General features: G+C 41.5%; 1 protein-coding gene across 3 annotated transcripts in view; it reads left to right on the forward strand.

The window, feature by feature from the left end:
* The window catches only part of RTTN (rotatin), a 660,131-nt gene that overhangs the window by 267,426 nt on the left and 370,384 nt on the right, over positions 1-22,321 (forward strand). For all 3 annotated transcript variants that reach the window (XM_063923387.1, XM_063923386.1, XM_063923388.1), the window contains exons 22-24: positions 4,927-5,044; positions 7,586-7,682; positions 10,892-10,951. In XM_063923387.1, coding sequence (XP_063779457.1) covers positions 4,927-5,044; positions 7,586-7,682; positions 10,892-10,951 — 275 coding nt within the window. The remainder of the gene's footprint in view (positions 1-4,926; positions 5,045-7,585; positions 7,683-10,891; positions 10,952-22,321) is intronic.

A 22,321-nucleotide genomic window follows, 5' to 3' on the forward strand; every position in this document is an offset into this window, starting at 1 on the left:
TGCTGCATTCATCTTGCCATCAATTTTGACCAAGCTTCCAGTGCCTTTGTAGCTCACACATCCCCAAAACATCAGCGATCCATCTCCGTGTTTCACAGTAGGAATGGTGTACCTTTCATCATAGGCCTTGTTGACTTTTCTCCAAATGTAACATTTATGGTTGTGGCCAAAAAGTTAAATTTTTGTCTCATCACTCCAAATGACTTTGTTCCAGAAGTTTTGAGGCTTATCTCTGTGCTGTTTGGAGTATTGTAAGCGGTATGCTTTGTGGCATTTGCATAGTAATGGCTTTCTTCTGGCGACTCGACCAAGCAGCCCATTTTTCTTCAAATGCCTCCTTATTGTGCATCTTGAAACAACCACACCACTTTTTTTCAGAGAGTCCTGTATTTCAGCTGAAGTTATTTGTGGATTTTTCTTTGCATCCCAAACAATTTTCCTGGCAGTTGTGGCTGAAATTTTTGTTGGTCTACCTGATCGTGATTTAATTTCCACAGAATCCCTCATTTTCCACTTCTTAATTAGAGTTTGAACACTCCTGATTGGCATTCTCAATTGCTTGGATATCTTTTTATATCCCTTTCCTGTTTTATACAGTTCAATTACCTTTTCCCGCAGATCCTTTGACAATTCTTTTGCTTTCCCCATGACTCAGAATCCAGACACGTCAGTGCAGCACTGGATGAAAGATGCAAGGGTCTTTCAGGAGTCCAGAAACTCACTGACCTTTTATACACACACACTGATTACAAGCAAACAGATCACAGGTGAGGATGGTTACCTTTAGTAGCCATTCAAACCCGTTTGTGTCAACTTGTGTGCATGTTATCAGGCCAAAATCTCCAGGGTATGTAAACTTTTGATCAAGGTCATTTGGGTAGTTTATGTTGTCATTATGATTTAAAAAGAGTAAACACAGTTGTTTGACAATAAATGACATCACCCAACCACTAACCATGAGTGAAAGAAAAGTTTGTGAGTTATCATTCATATTCTCTGACAAATGGCCAGAAAATCACAAATTCTGCTAGAGTATGCAAACTTATGAGCACAACTGTGTGTGTGTGTGTGTATATATATATATATATATATATATATATATATACTGTATGCTACATGCAAGTTACATCTTTGCCGCAACAGCGATGTCTTTCACATCTTTGAAAGGCTCATCCTGGGAAACTGACACTGCGCATACGCACGGTGTCCGTTTGTGGATCTCTCACATGTGAGAATGCCTTCAGTGGAATAACTGTTTACACCATCTGATAATAGCATAAACCAAAGGTCTAAAACTCTGATAAGCTTCACTTTTTAGAGTTTGGTGCACAGGGGCCAGACAGTAGTCTCCTTGTATGATAATGGGGACTGTGATCTGCAGCGGTAGTTAGCTGTTACATAGAGGTGATGTATAAATTTATGTAGAAACTAGTATCCATCATTTTATGAAAATATGGCATGATAATAGGACCCTAAATCTTATTTCCACTTATTGTTGAGTAAAGCAAGCTTAAAATTGTATTTATTCTGGATGGTGTTATATATAAGCTTTGGCAGATCATTACATCATTCAGTTAGTATTCTTGGCATTTTTAGTTGGATGACCTCATAGAGTGGACATATGTTTATCTTAAAAGATATCTATCTATATAGCACTTACCATTTCAAAACAACACTGACGTTTCGATCCCAGACCGGGACCTTTATCAAGGTATACAGCATAGGCAGAGGGACAGGACAATCAACATCCAAATAGCAATAGGGGATCAGGAAAAATATTTTTTTAATAAATATCTCTACTCTTTATGTGCATTTAAAAGTATGGAGAGTTGTATGATTCCCACTTGTGTGAGACTCTGTGTACAATATATAACGCGCCCCCCATCTTCCTGGGACAGACTCTGATCAGGCACCCTAGCCAGAGTGTCATGTTGGGTGAGAGTGCAGAATACCCTTTACCTATCTATCTATCTATCTATCTATCTATCTATCTATCTATCTATCTATCTATCTATCTATCTATCTAATATATAATATATGTGTGTATGTCTATCTATCTATTATAATACAGGTTGAGTATCCCATATCCAAATATTCTGAAATACGGAATTTTTTGAGTGAGCCTGAGATACTGAAAACTTTGTTTTCTGATAGCTCAATGTACACAAACTTTGTTTAATACACGAAGTTATTAAAAATATTGTATTACATGACCTTCAGGCTGTGTGTATAAGGTGTATATGAAACATAAATGCATTCTGTGCTTAGACTTTGGTCCCATTGCCATGATATCTCATTATGGTATGCAATTATTCCAAAATAAGGAAAAATCCGAAATCCAAAATAATTCTGGTCCCAAGCATTTTGGATAAGGGAGACTCAACCTGTATAATTATTTTTTCAAATAACTATGAAATATATTTTAATTGGGAGTGTCATGTTGCATATTGTTTGATATATATAGGATTTTCTCTTTCCTTATTATGTAACCAATGATCAATTATGTCTATATTAATTTAGGGTAGAGGTAGAGAAATGTACTTGATTTTCTGTTGTTCCACTAACAGCAGCAATAAAATGTTCTCAGCCTGACCCTGTGATGTTCCAGTCAGGGAATAGGTGGAGGAGGGAGGATGCTGAGGTGCACCTGCTGGTGCAGTCACTTCATCGGCCTTTTACATTACAGGTTGAGTATTCCATATCCAAAATGCTTGGGACCAGAAGTATTTTGGATATCGGATTTTTCCGTATTTTGGAATAATTGTATGCCATAATGAGATATTATGGCAATGGGACCCAAGTCTAAGCACATAATGCATTTATGTTTCATATACACCTTATACACACAGCCTGAGGGTCATTTTAGCCAATATTTGTAATAACTTTGTGCATTAAACAATGTGTGTGTACTTTGAGCCATCAGAAAACAAAGGTTTTACTAACTTAGTCTCGCTCAAAAAATTCTGTATTTCGGAATATTCCGTATTTCGGAATATTTGGATATGGGATACTCAACATGTATTGGATTGCATCATCTTGCCAGAGCTGCTGCATACCTTAGCAGTTTACCTCCAAGTACTGTATGCTTTTGTTTGTCTAGCCCCTCTGGTAATCTGTGATTGGAATTGGCAGATGGCGTGGCCTTTTTGGTTGGGGCAGGAGGGACATATAAAAATGGCCCATCCTCAGGCCTTGTTGTGGAGACATGGATTGATCAGTTGGCAGAGGGTGTACAGTCAGGTCTGGATTCATCAGACTACCTTCTCATATAGGATAATGCAAAACAAGCTTCTATCTATGTGGGCCATGCCTCTTTGAGCACAGCCTCTTTTCTTTTGGGTATATCAGCCTTAGCTGTTTGTGCCAGACAGTCTTTGTGTTTAAGATCATGGCAGGTGGACCTGGACTCAAAAAAATCCCTAGAAGCGATTCTGTTTCACAGTGGCAGTTTCCCCGGCGACATGAGGTAAAAGTCCTTACCTTCTGGTATATCCTCCTAGAGCTAAATCTCCTAGGTTAAGGCCCTTTTGTTTCCCTAGCTCATGCTCAATTCTCTACGGGACAGTCAGGGACCTATAGAAGGGGAAACCACAGGCTGGTTTGGACCACTGGTAGTAGGGGCTCATTTGCCTCATTTACAGTACACCTGGTTCAGATCAATCTCTGCTCTTTTGGTCAGAGGGGTGGTGTCCTGAGGTAAAATTTTTGATCTTGTGGATCCTTGACCACACAATTTTTGTTCTTCTCCTATGCCGGAAGATCTGGGCAGAAGAGTGGCCCTGCAACATGCAGTCGTAGCTCTGCTGACACCTGGAGTTATTTTTCTTGTGCCGCAGCTCAACTTTTGTTTGTAGATTGTAATAGATCTTTGGAGGAGCTCAAATGGATGGTGAGTTTCCTATAGTCCAAATTGGTGCTATCCCAGCATATTTTTTTTTTTAGGGATGCTTTTGTTGTCAGAGAGTGGCAGCTCTGCAGTTTCTGGTGAGATTGTGTCATCTTGCATTATGAATATCAATCTTTGTGTGCGTAAGACTTTTGGGGAGGGTGGTTGCCTCTTTTGAAGTTGTCCTGTTTCCAAGAAGGAAGGAAACATGGGAAAGGGATAAGGAACTTAATACAAGTCCAGCAGTATATCTTCTATTCAACAAAAAAAGAGAGACCCTTTGTAATGTTCCATCAAAAATTTCTTTATGTACAGTAAGGGAGAGAGAAAAAAGCATTGTCTTATTTGGCACACTGTTGATAAAATGTAACCTTGAGCATGTCTCATTAATATTGTATATAAAAACTAAACCAGTGAAATATTAAAAGCATATGTACTATAAGACTGAAAAGAATGCAAATAAAGTGATTAAAAATAAAATTTTAGCAGCTACCTGAAGCTATAAGCACACTTTTACAAAATCTTTCCACTTTTGCTTTTAAAGATGTCCGTTACGGGCATAGAGTTTGCGTAAGGCGTATCCTTCCCTCTTAGGATTGCTTTCCAAATCTTCCCCTGATATGATGAGAGATGAAACAAGATATTATACTTGCAAAATCAATTCTTCAGGGGGACACTAGGGCCTCCTCCCTGCTATTCATTTTCTTGTGCGTGGTGCATGGTTGTGGTCTCCATCATCAACTGAGTTCCAGGTGCAGATGGGTGGGTTTTACAGGGAGGGGAGTTTCAGCCTTAATAGAATTACCAATTTAGTGCCTACTCCTCAGTTTCCCCACTTAAACCCATTGTTCCCAGTATCCTCCAGATACCTGAGATGTCATATTTTAAATTATTATTTTAAGTGCTTTGGTTTTGAATATTTTAGATAAGTATGTATTTACTTTATGATGTAATTTATTCATTTATGCTTATTATCCATTCTGAATTATCATTTAGCCACGTGAAGCAATAACTGAATTAATTTCTCTTTTCTTTTCTAGGCTTTTGAGTGTTTAATTTTGCCATGTTTAACACTCCTACGAAAGTTGCTGTATGCCAATTCTGTATTGCGTCTGTCATTGGCACAGGATCCAAATTTCCTTATTACATTATTCAGAGGTTTGTCCTGCAAAACAATTAGCAAATATTATTTATACAAGCTGAAGCAATATGTAGAAATGTTTTAAGACTGTTACACTGAATACCTAAAAAATGTCTGTTTAATTTTGATTTGAGTGGAAATAGATGAGATACAGTATGTTCAATAAGAAAATGTCACTATTCCAATAAGAAATAATTAACAGAATGCATAGAGAGGATCTCCTGCTTGGATCCTTGGCACTACTAGACCAGATAAGCTGGTGAGTGTGGGCAAGTGTCAGTTTCTTTTTTAACCATGTCTCCTCTAATTGCAAACACAAATGTTTCATTTTGGTATGAATTCTTCTATCAGGGTGTGTAAAGAAGTTTCCCAGACCAGTTCTGACTATACTTTTGAAATGGGTGGATTTAAATAAAGTTTGTAGCCAGTCAGATTATCAGACTGTCCACAGCAGCAGGGGCTATCCAATTAGCCCCGATAAGCATGCGCGAGACGAGGCTTGTCGAGGATTTTGTTTCCACTGTCTCAGACAGGCGAAACCAAATCCATAGAAACAGCTCTGTTTTCACCAAAAAAAACGGTTCTGTTTCTACCGAAAACACCCAGGTTTCACTGAACCTGTGTGATTTCAGGAAACAATGTACTTTTTTATTACTGGTGACCAAATTGGATTTACCTGTAATTGGATACCCCCCCCCCCCCCCCCAGTATCTAAATGAAAAGTCACTCAATGTATTAGACAGATAATGTTTCTTTTTGCTTCTCTCTATGTGTTTGTTTTGAGCCATCTCCTTTGAGTAATCCGAATATACACTTTATAATTCTACATGGAACAGCAATTTCCACTGTGAAACTGGTAAAACCAATAGGCTAGAATTACATTTTGTACATTAACAATATGTACAAAAAGAGCAATCTCCACAGTTTCCAAAGTTGTATGCTATGTTTTTTGAGAGTTAGTTGGTAAATAGAGAACTATTTTATTCATCTATAGGGTATCCGTTCAGGATCCCGGCACTCGGAATCCCGACACTCCTCAGAATACCAAATAGATTGAAATGCCAGAATCATGATTGAGAGTGGCGTTACGTGTAGATTGCGGGGGAGGGTTAGGGTTAAGCTGTGGGGAAGGGAGGGTTAGACTGTGGGGACGTGTGTGTGTGTTCGGTTTAGCCGACCCGGCGGCGGGGGTGCAGTGACGGGGGGAGTGAAGTTTCTTCACTCTCCCCGTCACCCGGCTGCATAGAAGTGCAGGCAAATATGGACGAGATCGTCCATATTGGCCTGCATGCACAGCAGACGAGGCACCAGCGATGAACGAGTGCGGGGCCTCGCATCGTTCATCGCTGGTGCCTCCACACTGCACGATATGAATGTATATCTTGCAGTCAAATCGCCCAGTTTGTAGAGCCTATTAGGGTTAAGGAGGGGAGGGTAAACATACCCAACCCCTTTCAGGATTCTATGCTTCGGGATGCCGGCGTTGGTCATCCGCCGGCTTCCCATCCGCTGGCATATTGTATGTTTACCATTTATACTGGTGTCATTTTATCCAGTATGCTTTTTACCACACCTTTTTGTTGCATATCCTTGGATATGTTTACAGTATTTCATATCTTCCACAAGTCTCTGCTTAGGTGTTGCATGTGTATCTCGCATATTTCAAATATAGCCTTGCATACGTGTTTATATTGTAGTTTTAGATGTTCATTGAAAAGGTTTTTACTGTCACTTGTTTTCTAGTACAGGCTGATAGTTTCTTCACCTTTGCTAGTTGGTGCAGAACATGGTCATCAGGCCAGTATGCAATAAGCAAGACAAAAAGTAGTGTTGACACATTGATAAGAGCTAATGTGAGCTTTAAATGTGACAATATGCAAATATATATCCTCTATTCAGGAGAAGAGTGTTATTGAATGATATATACAGACTTTATTGTCATGTAGATTTAATCAAACACTCGTTAAACTCACGCTTGTAAATATGTAACATGAACTCCTGTTATGGGCCAACCTTATAAAGCAGATTCAGATGAAGGGTGCAGAAAGTGGTGACACAAAGGGTGCAGATGAAATACTAATAACTTTATTATGTAGATTACAAATACAAGTTCTGTTCTAACACTCCATTTTAGATTTGAGATATATTAGCACATGGTTCTCTCCCAACTTTAAACCTGTATAATTAACATTTGCCACAAATGCTGCACAAAGTGGTTTTGATAAGGGGCCTGATTCAGATGTGGTTGGAATGTGCATCACTGCTGCTTGCTTAGATGCAGCAGTAGCAGCTATGCACTCGTATGGTGATACTGCAGGGGGCATCTGATGTAAGTAAACAACTCCTGTATGCATTTGTGATCCAGAGCAGCATCGGATCACCAGCGACATCTTCTGCTGGCTGTGTGACCAACCTGAATCAGGCCCAAGGGACATAATTGCAACCTCTAGAATAGAAAGATGTATTTCTTTCTGTATATGATATCCATCTATACATTATAGGGTTTATAAATGCATCATTGAGTGGAAGGACACTAATGCTGTGATATTGTTTTTCAGTGTCCCTGCTTTTGCAAACTGATGGTGCATTATTGGTTGAATCGGGAGCTGTGATATGCTTGCTTCTGTTTGATGAAATATCAAGAATGGACACATGGTGAGATTCCTTTAAAACTGCTCACATTGCACATATAAAAGTTTGTGAGGTAATACAGTACCTCTCTAGAAAGTTTATTAGTTATTTTTAGAAACTTTTTACACATGTGCTGCAGTGTAGGGCATTTTGTGTGGTGTAAGCCATTTAGGGCGACATTTACTAAGCAATGATAAGAGCAGAGAAGTGAGCCAGTGGAGAAGTTGCCCCATCAACCAATCAGCAGCTCTGTATAATTTTATAGTATGCAAATTATAGATGTTACTTCAGTGCTGATTGGTTGCCATGGTCACTTCTCCACTGGCTCACTTCTCCGCTCTTATCACTGCTTAGTAAATGTCCCCCTTAGACACTATGAGACTGATGAGACCGTTGCATATGTATTAAAACAGTGCTCATAAAAATAGTATATTTACTCCCCTATGTTGAGGTGTAGGCATCGCAAACATTCCGACCTTCACCAGAAGTGGAATACATAACATTTACCGGCGGATGGGATGCCAGCTGTCAATATCCCGTCAGTGGCATCCCAGCTGCCAGAATGCCGGCAGCGGGGTGATCACTAAGAGTCCACTTGCGAGCTCACTCGCTAGCCAGGCTGGGGGCTCGCTGTGCTCGTCACTGGATCTTTTCCCACTCAATGGGTGTCATGGACACTCACAAGGAGGAATAGCCTAGTTGTGCTGAGATTCCGGGTGTCGAGATTTCCACATCAGTATCCTGAACGCCAGGATCCTGACAGCCAGCATTTTAACTGCAACCCCCAGAAGCACATGACATGTTTATATCAGGCATACATACACCCAACACATCCAACAAGGTCATAAGCAAAAGAAAAGTTTAGTATTTGCTTTGATTGCAAAAAATGCATTCACTATTAGGTCTGATTTAAATAAAAATACTTCTATAATATGGCAGATATGATTTAAACATAGCATAAAACATTTCCATCATATATGTACAATCAATGAAGAAAGTAAGAAAGCACCTCTCCGCTTTAGAAGGGAATTCATAGTGAGCCAATTTGTTGTGGCTAGATAGTGCTGGCGACAGTCATCAGTATGGTTTTACACCTGCCCCTTTTAGCCATATGGGTGTATTCAATACCTGTCGGATCCTTTCCGACGGAAAGGATCCGACAGGTCAGTATTCAATGCCTGGCCAAACCCGACAGGTTTGTCCCATTCCTGACAATGGCAATCCGACTCTTTTTAAAGTTGGATTGACATTGCCAGAAACAGGGCTAAAACCTGTTGGGTTTAGCCACGCTTCCGACAGCAAACGTGGATTCCGACTATCCAGGTGGTTTCCGATGAGTTGCGAACTCCCGATTTGTCTGGAAAAAAACAGCCACCATTGAATAGGTCGGAACCCCTTCCGACCTAAACCTGTCGTAAACTGTTGTCTTTCCGACAAGACGGCAGTTTTCGACAATAATTGAATACAACCCATAGTTGTTACAGCTACTGGCAGGCATGTATGAGTCTCCAGATTTGTCTTCCCTCTACCATCACTCTACATTAGAACGTGCCTTCCATAATTCTTTCCATCTCTTATATCGTAAGACGGCACAGGAGTCAGAATTGTGCATAGAAATAGGCATGAGCCTCTTTTGGGGGGTATTGGCAGTTCAAATTATTGGATATTAAACTAAACAAACTGGTGTACTCCAGCTCTGCATCAGTCCCTGTATGTTCACCTATAATTATTTTTTCTACCAGACTTATTTAAAGTCTTTACCCGGTACACATTAACATGTCCACTCTTAATTATATACAATTTTATATGGAAGCCTGCCTCCAAGTAGAGAATGGCAGGAATCCATGCATGACTCCTGCTCTTTGGCAAGTAGACAATTCCTCCTCCTATTTTTTTTTTTTTTTTTAACATTAGCTATCTGTATATTAATTTCCTGCTATTCTGATGATCAGGTGGTGCATGGATTAATATAAATGTATTTTGGTGGATGCTGGTGACTATTAATAAATGAATCCTCTTCCTGCTTTCACCTAACTTGAAGAATGGTTGGAATCTCTACTCTGCATTGCTTCTTTACATATCTGCCTACACAATCTGTTAATAAATCTTTAAGAATTTGGTTTACTGTATATAAATTTTACTTTTCTCAACAGTCTAGTAGTATTTATATATTTTCTGGACATATATTTGTCTATAAACTTGTGGAGTTGGTTTGGTTTTTGTTAATTTTGTATGTACAGATTAACATTTTAAACTATTATAACTTAGCATTTATCAATATACAAGTTTGTTTGTTTTGCATTCACTTTTAAAATGAGTGATGTCAGACAGTCATTGTTCTTACAAAAATAAATAAAATTATATAATAATAATTTATACTGTATGTCACACACTCGGGTGGCTCTCGGATGCGCCAATCTGAAGTTGCTGTTCATGCTTTTCAGTTACTTCAGCACTTAATAGCACAATGTCACTGCTACCAGCAAGTACATTTTGGTGATATGTTACCAGGTAGTCCTTCACTTCTACCTATACACAATTATTAATGTTCAAATAATAATATTATGTTCATGTAGCATACATTTTAGCACTTAGAGGCTTATGGATTCTTCAAGGACAAAAAGAGAAATGTCCTAAATGACCTGTTTCATTTGAAAAATATTTCCAAGGCTTACAGTTAAAATATTAAAAAGATTGACATACAGTAAGCAGAATAGTTTCAGAAATAAAAAAGAAATAAAATCAGCACAACTCACAATGAAATATGAGCTGACGTGAAAGAGACCACTTAGAACTTGATGGGTCATTTAAACATTTTTGCTACTCCTTAAGATTGTGAACACATCCCGTAGATTCAAAAGACATTTTATCTTTCCAGCAAGCTGCTCCTCGGCCCCCGCCTTTGGGTTTAACTCTCTCCGTAAAAAAAAATTATTGCTGACACAGCCTTGTTTAGAGGGGAACCAATGCACCGCGGGGCATCTCCCTCCTCAGCCTCCACATTCCTGGGTCAAGGTAACCAAAGTTTGTTTTGATAGGCACAGAGTATTTTGTTCTTACAACACAGGGTTTCTCTGTCAAACAAGCAGGGTCACTTAATTACCTGCTTAAGTCTGTGTGGAAGCTATGAACCTGTGACTCGTCAATCCTATTGCCAGTTTTACATACTACAAAATACTGTACCTTGCATATTTTATGTATTGTGTCTGAACTTTTATTTGTGTTATTTATAGGTCAGAAAGTACATCCAGCTCATCACCTCCATTTAGCTTGCCTGTAACTGTAGTTAGACAGTAAGTATTTCTTCTTGTTATATGTAATAATTCAAAAGTTTTGTAATATTCAATAACGTTTTATTAACTGTTGCAACGTTCTTTTCACTTGCTCTTTTATTTGAGATGCTCTCTACTACAGGGGAACCCCAGTGATTACTATAGGGGCTGGCAACTTTTAGCCTGGGGGGCATGTCCAGAGCACTGGCCCATGAGTATCTGGGCATCCTTAAACTGAGGTTTTTGGTATAATAAATATTTATTAGTAAAAAAGAACACATTGCAAAATAATTAAAATAGATATACATACAGTTTTTTGTTTTTGTTTTTTTACATAAAGTTCACATAATGCTAAAGATTACAGGTATGTACAGGTGCAAACTCTTACATTTGTGTGTATTTTGCATAAAATAAAAGAATAGCAGAAACTGCCAAATTAAATGTATTAAAACACTGAAGATCATTCTCACAGTTAACTATGATCTCATCAGTGGTGAGCTTTCACAGACAATCTCTAGAACATCACCAAATTGAACTAGTTCTCAAAGATCTCATTTGATGGACATTATCATAAGTGCTTCAAGCATTTGTCCCATCGCAACACACAGTCTTGTCTTAATGAGTTTCAGTTTACTAAAGCTCTTTCACATGGCACTTGTGTGAACAATGGAGTCAGTAGATACTTGTATGTCACAGATTTTCATAAGCATCTGAATAAAGATGTGCTTCAGAAGTAATTGGTGACAGCAGAGGAAGCAGGTTTTACAAGAATTGCATTTTGTTCTCTCATCCACTATTTCAGCAAATACACCCCATTCATCTTCATACTCAACATCTCTTTCTGGAAGTATATCTTGTCTTTTTGGTTCATCCAAGTGCCCTGTCAGCTTTGGAAAGGGATTTGCAAAACTAGTAAGTGCTCTAATAAGAGACTCTTCATTAACTTTTGCCATTTCTGAAATCGGTTTAAGAGATCCCTCTTCAAGTAGTTGGGAATAATTTTGAATATTTAAAAAAATGAACTGTGTCAAACACCACCTGCTTATTTTCTGAAAATCCTTCTCTGAGACTTGATAAAATTGAATCAAAAATTGGTCTGTAGACTTCTGCACGAAACCATTGCATGTCATTAGTTGGATGTTAACCAACTTAGCTCTCACCTGCTATTCGTTTCTTTCGACAACCCTTCTCACTTGAAGCTCAGTTTCAGTCTCCAGGAATGAAATGTTTTTATCACTTCTGATCGGATCATGAATTTTTAATGAAAAATGTGTAACCTTGTCTTTCCATTTGATTACACTCAATTTTCTTAAGCTAGTCAATTGCATTTCAACCATTTTCCATGCAACTATAAAGTCAAGGCTGCTAGTTTGCAAATATTTTGAAACTGGACCAATGACATAAAATATAGGAATAAATACATTTCCTGATGAAATGGTCTTGAACTCGCACAGCTTTTCATACAATGCTGTAGCCTCAGAAGTGGACCTTGAATCACAATTATACAATTGTGAGATTTAAAATAAGACCTCCATGGCATCCAAATACAGAGTTTGCTTCTCTCCAAATAACCAGTTGAGGGCCTTCTCTTGTCCCTGTCTTTTATGAAGTTGTTCAGCCCACACGTTCATTCGTTTGTGGGAATCTACGATGAAATATGCCATGTGATTTAAAAGGCCAAAGTTTTTTGCTTCAAGTACTTCACACCAATCAGAGATGCATTGATTAAGGATGTGACTATAGCACCAGATGTAGATGGATTCTGGTACTTCTTTAGCAATCTAATCTTCTTTAGCACGATCAAATAATTCACCAGTAATTTTATGGTAGTCAAGTCCAAGCACTTCAAAATGTGCCATCAATAGCTCATTTAATCCTTGACCTGATGTATCTGTAACTGGGAGAACAGAGATGAGACATTCTTGGATCTCTTCTCCTGCAGGGTCCACAGGTAACCCACAGGATAAATATTGGGATATGAGGTAGCGACAGTGGATTGGCACCAATGAGCAAAGCTTTCGGCCTCCCAGAATGCACCGGGCCAGTCCCCTATATCCCCCGTCTCCTGGCTCAGGCAATTCAGTTTTTAGTTTGGTGCTGCAGGAGCCGGACCATGGTAAATGTACTACTGTTTTTTAGCAGCCCTAAGCTTTTTATAATTTTATTTTTATAGTATTACTATTTTGTTTGAGCGATCTTTCTAAAAAGCATCTTATACGTACCTTAGAAAGAGTCGCTCCAACAACTCCCCGCCAGGTCGCGACAGCGCTTACCCACGTGTACAGTGCTGTTTCAGCAGGCGTCTGTGTAGGATGTACTAGCAAGTCCAGCAGACGTTACCAGGCTGGGGCCAGAGCACGGGGAGAAGGTAAGGCATCGGTTCCGCTTAATTGGGAAAACGCGAACTGCTGCACTGCTTCAGAATGGAGACTACTGAACAGTCGCTGACGAAGCTGCCACCTCAGGTGCACCAGTGCTAGGCCTCAGGGATCATAGGTTCCAGGTGTAGTATGAGACCACGATCCCTAGGGTTGATGTCAGCAGCGGGGAGTAAGACGCTCCCTTTGTTGCCCCTCCCCCTGGTTCATAACCAGTTTCCTCCAAGTTTCTCACCATGAACTTCCGACTGAGACGCAGTGTATCTAAAAGGACCCAGTCACAGCATAGGCATCTGTATGACTGGTGCGTCGGTGTTCACTGTAGTTTCACATTGTGGTTGTGTACACTAATAGTGTCTAGATCCACTCAGCATTCACTAACGTACTGATCAATCCTGGAATCGGGGTAAAGTCTCCCTGTATCCCACTCCCCTGAGCCGGGTGATACAGCACTAAGTCTCTATCTACCTTTGAGTACGAATAGTTGGATAGGTGCCTGATGCATATGAGTCTGTAAACTACTGCTACTGTTTCTTTCGCTGTGTGACTGAATACATTTAAACTCCTATATAAGGTAATGTAGTAATATGTTTCTCCTACATACCTGAAATGTATTTGTAGTTGATTATGTGGTCATATTGCTTATTATACCGATGTATAACCTGTGACTGATTGCTAGTGTGATTGCTGACTTTACTATATTCTGTCAGTTTCTGTGTATTCCGATCCTCAATGCTGGTGTAAAGCAGGTAGGGATCAGATTGTATGTCACTTTAACAAATTTGAAAGTGATTGCAGTTACAAATTGTGTAGTTAACACTGGACAGGTTTTGTGATTTATTTATCATGTCTAAGAGAGGCAAGGGTGAGTAGGAGGGTTCACTACGGGTGGCCGGCGGTCGGGCTCCCGGCGACCAGCATCCCGGCGCCGGGAGCCCGACCGCCGGCTTACCGACAGCTTGGCGAGCGCAAATGAGCCCCTTGCGGGCTCGCTGCGCTCGCCACGCTACGGGCACGGTGGCGCGCTACGCGCGCCACACTATTTTATTCTCCCTCTATGGGGGTCGTGGACCCCCACGAGGGAAAATAATTGTCGGTATGCCGGCTGTCGGGCTCCCGGCGCCGGTATACTGAGCGCCGGGAGCCCGACCGCCGGCAAACAGAAGACCACCCGAGTAGGATACACTCCACAGCAGCGCCAACACTCATTTCATGTTTGTCTTGCAAATCTCGGTTAACCTCTCAGGACTTGGTTCAAAATGGATTATGTGCTAACTGTTTCAGCTTTCACCAATGCCTCCTTAGTAATTCAAGGCAGGTACAGGTTCAGGTTGAACCCCCAGGGGCTACTTTTGTACAGACATTATCCATTATAGCTAAGCGGATAATGCCAGCTCCTTTACCATTGATAGGTTACCCTATTAACCCTTACATGCAGCATTCCCCCTGTGGTTTATCACATCCAGTACAGGAATCTGCAGCCTCTCAACAAAAACAGCCTGATAGGCCGGTGGTAAGTAAATCACATATACATGAAACAACATCTTCACAGTCTACACATGTTTCAACTGAGGATTCGTTGGAGGATGAGGACTTATCACACTGTGGGTCTGCATACAGAGACGAGGATGAAGGCCTCAGATCAGTGGGCATACCTGAGCTAATTAGTGCTATGAAAGCCATTCTATCCTTAGAGGAAGCAGCAGAGCCATTGTTAAAATCTAAGGCATCTGTGTTTAAACGTTCCAAAACAGTTAGGACTGATGGCCTAATTCAGAAGTTATCGCGGGGCAGCAATTTTTGCTGTCTTGCGATCAGATAGTCGCCACCTACAGGGGGAGCATATTTGAGCTGTGCATGTGTAGTAGAGCTGCACAAACTGATTTTGTGCAGTCTCTGCGCAGCCGAGGACTTACTCAGCCACTGCGATCACTTAAACCTGTGCGGGACCGGAATTGATGTCAGACACCCTCCCTGAAAACGCTTGGACACACCTGTGCTTTTCCAGACATTCCCAAAAAATGGTCAGTTGACAGCCACAAGCGCCCTCTACCTTTCAATCTCCTTGCATTCGCCCCTGCGATCGTTTTTTTTTGCACCATCCCATCGCTATGTACCAATGCCTGATGCAGGCGTCCGATGCGCCTGCGCATTGCGATTCATACGCATGCGCAGTTCCGACCTGATCGCAGGCTGTGAGAAAACTAAGCCTATCAATCAGGTCTGAATTACTCCCTGAGTTTCCTGGGTCAGAACAGCTGACGGAAATTATGCAAGGTGCTTGGGTAAGACCCAGTAAGAAGTTCAGAATTCCAAAGAAATGGAATTCCAATTATCCTACTCCGGCTGGGAACTGTTTAAAAAGGGATTTAGCTCCCAAAGTAGATACGCATGTAATTTGATTGGTGCGAAAATCTACATTACTCTGCCTTCAACATCATTAAATGATGTCACGGATAGGAAAATAGATGTTTTTAAAAAAAAGTTTTTCCTTGTCTGGAGCAATAGTAAGACAAGAATGGCTTCAGCCTTGATGGCAAAAGCAGTGGCAGCCTGGACTGTTGCATTGGAGGATGATCTTTCATTGGCATCTAGAGAACAAAAATCCCATATTGCACATATTAAACAGGTGGCTATTTTTATGGAAGAAGCAGCCTTGGATATGGGTACAATTGCCTCTCAAGCATCAGTTTCAGCAGTAGCAGATCACAGAGCAACTTGGCTACGTACATGGAAAGCTGATTCAGAATCTAAGAAGGTTCTAGAGCCTTTACTGGAGATATTCTTTTTGGTAAAGAATTAAACAGTATTTTGGAATCAGAAGCAGGCTCCAAGAAAGTTAAGTTTCCTTCCACATACAAATCCAACCCTAGATTTCCAGCTTTTCGGCCCTTTCGGACTCGAGGAAAAGCAAAAGGAAAGGGTTATTGCAAACATAATCAATCTGACAAGTCTGGTAAGACTAAAAAACATTGGGCTACCAGAGGGCCAGCTTCCAAGTCAGAAGATAAGCCATCAGCCTGATGGTGCGGGCCTCCACCTGGGAGATTCCAGGCTGGGAGACCGACTTCTTTATTTTGCACAGATCTGGCAGCAGTCCACCATGGATGCCTTGGTGCAAGAAGCGGTATCTCACGGTTATGCATTTGCCTTCAAGAAACACCCTACTCAAAGGTTTTTTTTTTTACCAGCCGTCTTCAGTGGAAAGAAGGCCAGTGTTTTGCAAGAGGCAGTTCAGAAGTTGTTTCAGTCAGGAGTGTTAATTCCAGTTCCTCCTGCACAATGAGGACAAGTTTTTTATCCCAACCTGTTTTTGGTTCAGAAGCCAAATGGGTAGTTCCGGCCCATACTCAATTTCAAGGTGTTAAACAAGTACATTTGGGTGCCTCGGTTTCATATGGAGACTTTATGTTCCATTATTTTGGCCATGGAGCCAGATGATTTTATGGTATCCCTGGATATCCAGGATGCTTACCTACATGTTCCTATAGCACTGCCTCATCAGTTCTATCTTAGGTTCGCTATCCTCCAGCAACCCTTTCAGTTTCAGGCCTTACCATTTGGACTGGCTATAGCTCCCGGAGTGTTCACCAAAATTATGGTGGTTATGGCGGCTTATCTCCGTCGGCAGGGGATAACCATTTTTCCATACCTCAATGACTTATTAATCCTGGCACAGTCTCAGGAATTGCTTCAGTGTCATCTGCAATAGACAATAGCTTGTTTGCAGAGACACGGTTGGCTCATAAATTGGGCAATGTCGTCCCTGATTCCATCACAATGGATGACTCACTTGGGGGCTGTGTTGGATTTGAGTCTTCAGAGAGTAATTTTACCTCTGATCAAAATATCCAAAACTCAGTCGAGGATCCAGGAGCTGCTGCACAGTCAAAGGGTATCCATTCAAGCAGCAATGCGTGTAATGGGACCTATGGTGTCGACATTCAACATGGTGGAGTATGCTCAATTCCATTCGAGGCCTCTGCAACATCTGATCCTTTCCAGATGCAATGGGTTACATCAGACAATGAAAACACAGACTATGGTCCTTCCTCTGGAAGTAAGGAGGTCATTAGCCTGGTGGCTACATGCATCCCATCTGGACAAAGGGAGACCCTTTTGGATATCAGATTGGGAAGTTATGACAACGGATGCCAGTCTTCACGGCTGTCAGGAAGTAGTTGCTTCCTGGGGCAGTGGACCGAGGAAGAAAGTTGCCTGCCAATAAATATATTGGAACTTCATTCAGGCAAAGGATATCCTCCAGGGGAAACCAGTTCAAATTTGCTCGGACAATGCAACGGCAGTAGCGTACCTCAATCATCAGGGAGGAACTCGCAGCCAAAACGCAATTAAGGAGGTAAGCCGCACGTTAAGGTAGGCAGAGCTTCATCATCCAGCCTTGTCTGCAGTATTCATTCCAGGAGTCCTAAACTTGGAAGCAGAGTTTCTCAGTCAACACGCCATTCATGCAAACGAATGGGCTGTACACTCTGAGGTCTTGCAAATTCTGTTAGACAAGTGGGGGTTACCGGAGATAGATCTCGTGGCATCCCGTCAAAACAACAAAGTTCCTGCATACAGGTTCAAGAACAAAGTATCCCAGAGCGACCTTTGTGGATGCCCTGTCAGTGAGGTGGGACTTTTGTCTGGCCTATGTGTTTCCACCGAACGTCCGGTTACCCAGGGTGATGCGAAAGGTAAAACAAGGAAAGGGCGCCATGATACTAATAATTATGGCTCGGCCCGGAAGACATTGGTACACGGATCTGTAGAGGCTGTCAATGGATGCTCCATTCCTACTCCCTCAACGTCCAGATCTACTGTCCCAGAGTCCTTGCTTTTACAATAATCTGGATCGACTGTCTTTGACGGCGTGTCTCTTGAGACTTCCATCCTGAAAGCAAGAGGATTCTCACAACAGATAATTCAAACAATGCTCAGAGCAAGTAAACCATCTTGAGCTCGCATTCATCACCGAATATGGCAAGCCTATATTCAATGGTGCGGTGACCAGAAATTTGACCCTAGGTCTTTCAGAGTTTCCAGAGTTTTAGCATTCCTTCAGGCAGGAATGGACAAAGGTCTACGGGTGGCTTCCTTGTGTGCAGGTGTCGGCATTAACTGTATGGTTTCAAAAGAAAATTGCTAACCTACAGGATGTTCGCACTTTCTTCCAGGGAATGCTTCACATCCAACCTCCTTTTGTTCCTCCTGCAGTACCTTGGTCCTGCAGTGCCTTAGTCCTGCAGTGTCTTAGTCCTAAAGGCGCTTTAAGTTACACCATTTGAACCACTAAAGCAAGTGTATCTTATATGGCTGACAGCTAAAGTTCTGTTTCTGCTGGCTATTGCTTCAGCTAGAAAAGTTTCAGATTTATGGGCATTAATTTGTCAACCCCCTCTTCTGATTTTTTATCCAGATAGATTGGTACTCAGAACCAAATCTGGGTATCTTCCTAAAGCGGTGTCTAAATTCCACCTTAAGGAATAAATTGTAGTCCCAGCCTTCCAAGGGCCAGACCTTTCTGCGGGAGATGCATTGTTGGACGTAGTCCGTGCCTTAAGGATCTGCATGGATCGTACCAGTGCCATCAGAAAGACAGTCTATTTGTTCTCTACAGATTTCACAAGAGAGGATGGCCTGCTGACAAGCAGACACTGGTGAGGTGGGTTCGGATGACTATTTCAGAAGCATATTCTCATGCTGATCTCCCGATTTCGGCAAATGTCTCTGCTCACTCTACTCGTAAGGTAGGTCCATCATGGGCAGCACAACGTGGTGCTTCAGCTGAACAGATATGTAAGGCAGTCACATGGTCTTCCATTAACACATTCATTAGTCATTATGCCTTTGATACCTTTTGCCTTTCAGGATACTGAATTCGGGCAAAGGATTCTACTGTCCAATCAGGAGCGTCCCCACCACTAAATTTGCTTTGGGACATCCCATTGTTTATCTTGTGGATAACCTGTTGTTCCTGCAGAAGAAATAATAGTTAAGAAGGAATACTTATAAGTAATATCTCTATTTCTCTTAAGTCCACAGTATCCACAGGGACCCCACCCTTACGCACCTGATTTGAGGATTCTTTTACATATTAACCTCTTCCTTCTTGTTCGGAATGGTGGGCCTGTGTGTTCTTCTCGCCTGATTTGGGCTCTCTATGATGCTCCTGCCTTGAGCTTTGGAAAACAACCAAATTGCCTGAGACAGGAGGCCGGCTATAGGGGACTGGCTCAGTGCATTCTGGGAGGCCGAAAAGCTTTGATCATTGGTGCTAATCCGCTGTTGCTACCAATAGTTATCAACGGTAAGTCTACCATAACTATTATTTTTCACATACTGTACTTCAGGACTATTGTTGCTTTGTCTACAATTCCTGCATCTTATGTGGTATCAGTCTGGATGCTAAATCTCTTTCCACCAATTTCAGAAACTGTGAATTTCTTAATATGATGAACATTTGCCATAACCACTTTATTTACTGTCTGGTGTGATAAAAAAGTTACTAGACTTCCTCAGCCAACTGCCTGTTTTCCAGCTTTTCCTCTTTCTTGCAAATGTGTTTTTCTTTTTTCACTCTCTTTTTTAAGATGACACTTTAACGGGACATCTTAATGGGATAAAGGAAAGATCATTTCTAAAATATTCCCATGGTTAATCTCACTATTGTTAAGATTGTACAGTGATTCATTAGTTCCATGGGCACAAAATGGCAAGCCTTGTTTCCCAATAAGTTTTTTTTTACCACATCGATTATGCTCTTCATGACTTTGATATTTTGACACACCTCTTTCTATTATCGCTTAGCACCATAATCCTTTTTTATTAATGTGTCAACGCCATTGCTCTTCTTCACAATGAGTTATGCATTAGCAGCATCATAATGAGTTATTGAGGATTCTTGTTTATTTACTGCTTGATGGCAGTGTCTTAGATTTGTACAGCCACTAAGAAATGATAAAGCAGCATCCGAAAAAGTGATGCATACTGTATGCTGTAGAAAAATGCTTCTGTTTTTCCATTTTTAACCTGAAATGTTAGCCAAGAGCACCTAACATTCGTTTGTTTTTGTTTTTTTCCCCCTGATAATGAAAATCTGCCTCTTTTTAAATGGAGTGTTGCCTCAATCCATGGTAGTTGGTTAATTAAGATTGCTGGACAACAAATGCTATTTTTTTCTGCAATAGAGCTTGATGGAAAAAGCACGAATGCTGGGCTAGTAGATTTTTCAACCACGTCCAAGTCAGGACTCTCTTCTGATGTGAAGACTTCTGGCTCAGGAAGGCTCCTAGTTTCCTCCTGGGAAGGATTGCGTGACTATAGATGAAAACTCAGTTCAGGGAAAGCTATCTCTGACATTGTCTTCTACATTTACTTCCTTCTGATATAACACTTCTGGAGGGTTTGAACAACCACTTTGGCCAGCCAAATCCTCTTCAGTATGCCTTTTCTGAGGTACATGAAATAAACGTTGTGTTATGGAAACCAAAGAGCATTAAATAATATAACTTTAAAGCTGCACTTCCAAACAAAGCAACTACAATCACAGAAAGTGTAAACATGAACACATGATCATTCCATGCACTGTAACAAAGTCAAACTATATATATATATATATATATATATATATATCAAAATGGATGCCCGGCACTCTGGACTCAGTAAGTAAAATAAGCAGGAGCCCCTCCAGTACTGTCGTCAACGTTTCAATTTATAAAATTTTCCTCGGGACATATATATATATATTTTCTCTGACGTCCTAGTGGATGCTGGGACTCCGTAAGGACCATGGGGAATAGCGGCTCCGCAGGAGACAGGGCACAAAATAAAAGCTTAAGGATCAGGTGGTGTGCACTGGCTCCTCCCCCTATGACCCTCCTCCAAGCCTCAGTTAGATTTTTGTGCCCGGCCGAGAAGGGTGCAATCTAGGTGGCTCTCCTGAGCTGCTTAGAATAAAAGTTTAGTTTAGGTTTTTTTATTTTCAGTGAGTCCTGCTGGCAACAGGCTCACTGCATCGTGGGACTAAGGGGAGAAGAAACGGACTCACCTGAGTGCAGAGTGGATCGGGTTTCTTAGGCTACTGGACATTAGCTCCAGAGGGACGATCACAGGTTCAGCCTGGATGGGTCACCGGAGCCGCGCCGCCGTCCCCCTTACAGAGCCAGAAGAGACGAAGAGGTCCGGTGAAATCGGCGGCAGAAGACATCCTGTCTTCAGACTAAGGTAGCGCACAGCACCGCAGCTGTGCGCCATTGCTCTCAGCACACTTCACACTCCGGTCACTGAGGGTGCAGGGCGCTGGGGGGGAGCGCCCTGAGACGCAATATAACAGTATATACATTAGGTGGCAAAAAGAATACATCACATATAGCTCCTGGGCTATATGGATGTATTTTAACCCCTGCCATTTTTACACAAAAAAGCGGGAGATAAGGACGTCGTGAAGGGGCGGAGCCTATCTCCTCAGCACACAAGCGCCATTTTCCCTCACAGCTCCGCTGGAAGGACGGCTCCCTGACTCTCCCCTGCAGTCCTGCTTCAGAATCAGGGTAAAAAAGAGAAGGGGGGGCATTTTTGGCAGCAAATAACGATAATAACAGCAGCTATAAGGGAATAACACTTATATAAGGTTATCCCTGTATATATATATATAGCGCTGGGTGTGTGCTGGCAGACTCTCCCTCTGTCTCTCCAAAGGGCTAAGTGGGGTCCTGTCCTCTATCAGAGCATTCCCGGTGTGTGTGCTGTGTGTCGGTACGCGTGTGTCGACATGTATGAGGAGGAAAATGATGTGGAGGCGGAGCAGTTGCCTGTGTTGGTGATGTCACCCCCTAGGGAGTCGACACCTGACTGGATGATTGTATTTAAACAATTAAGTGATAATGTCAGCAATTTGCAAAAAACTGTTGACGACATGAGACAGCCGGCAAATCAATTAGTGCCTGTCCAGGCGTCTCAGACACCGTCAGGGGCGCTAAAACGCCCGTTACCTCAGTGGGTCGACACA

Source organism: Pseudophryne corroboree, chromosome 5 (genome assembly GCF_028390025.1).
Source record: "Pseudophryne corroboree isolate aPseCor3 chromosome 5, aPseCor3.hap2, whole genome shotgun sequence".
Taxonomy (NCBI): Eukaryota; Metazoa; Chordata; class Amphibia; order Anura; family Myobatrachidae; genus Pseudophryne; species Pseudophryne corroboree.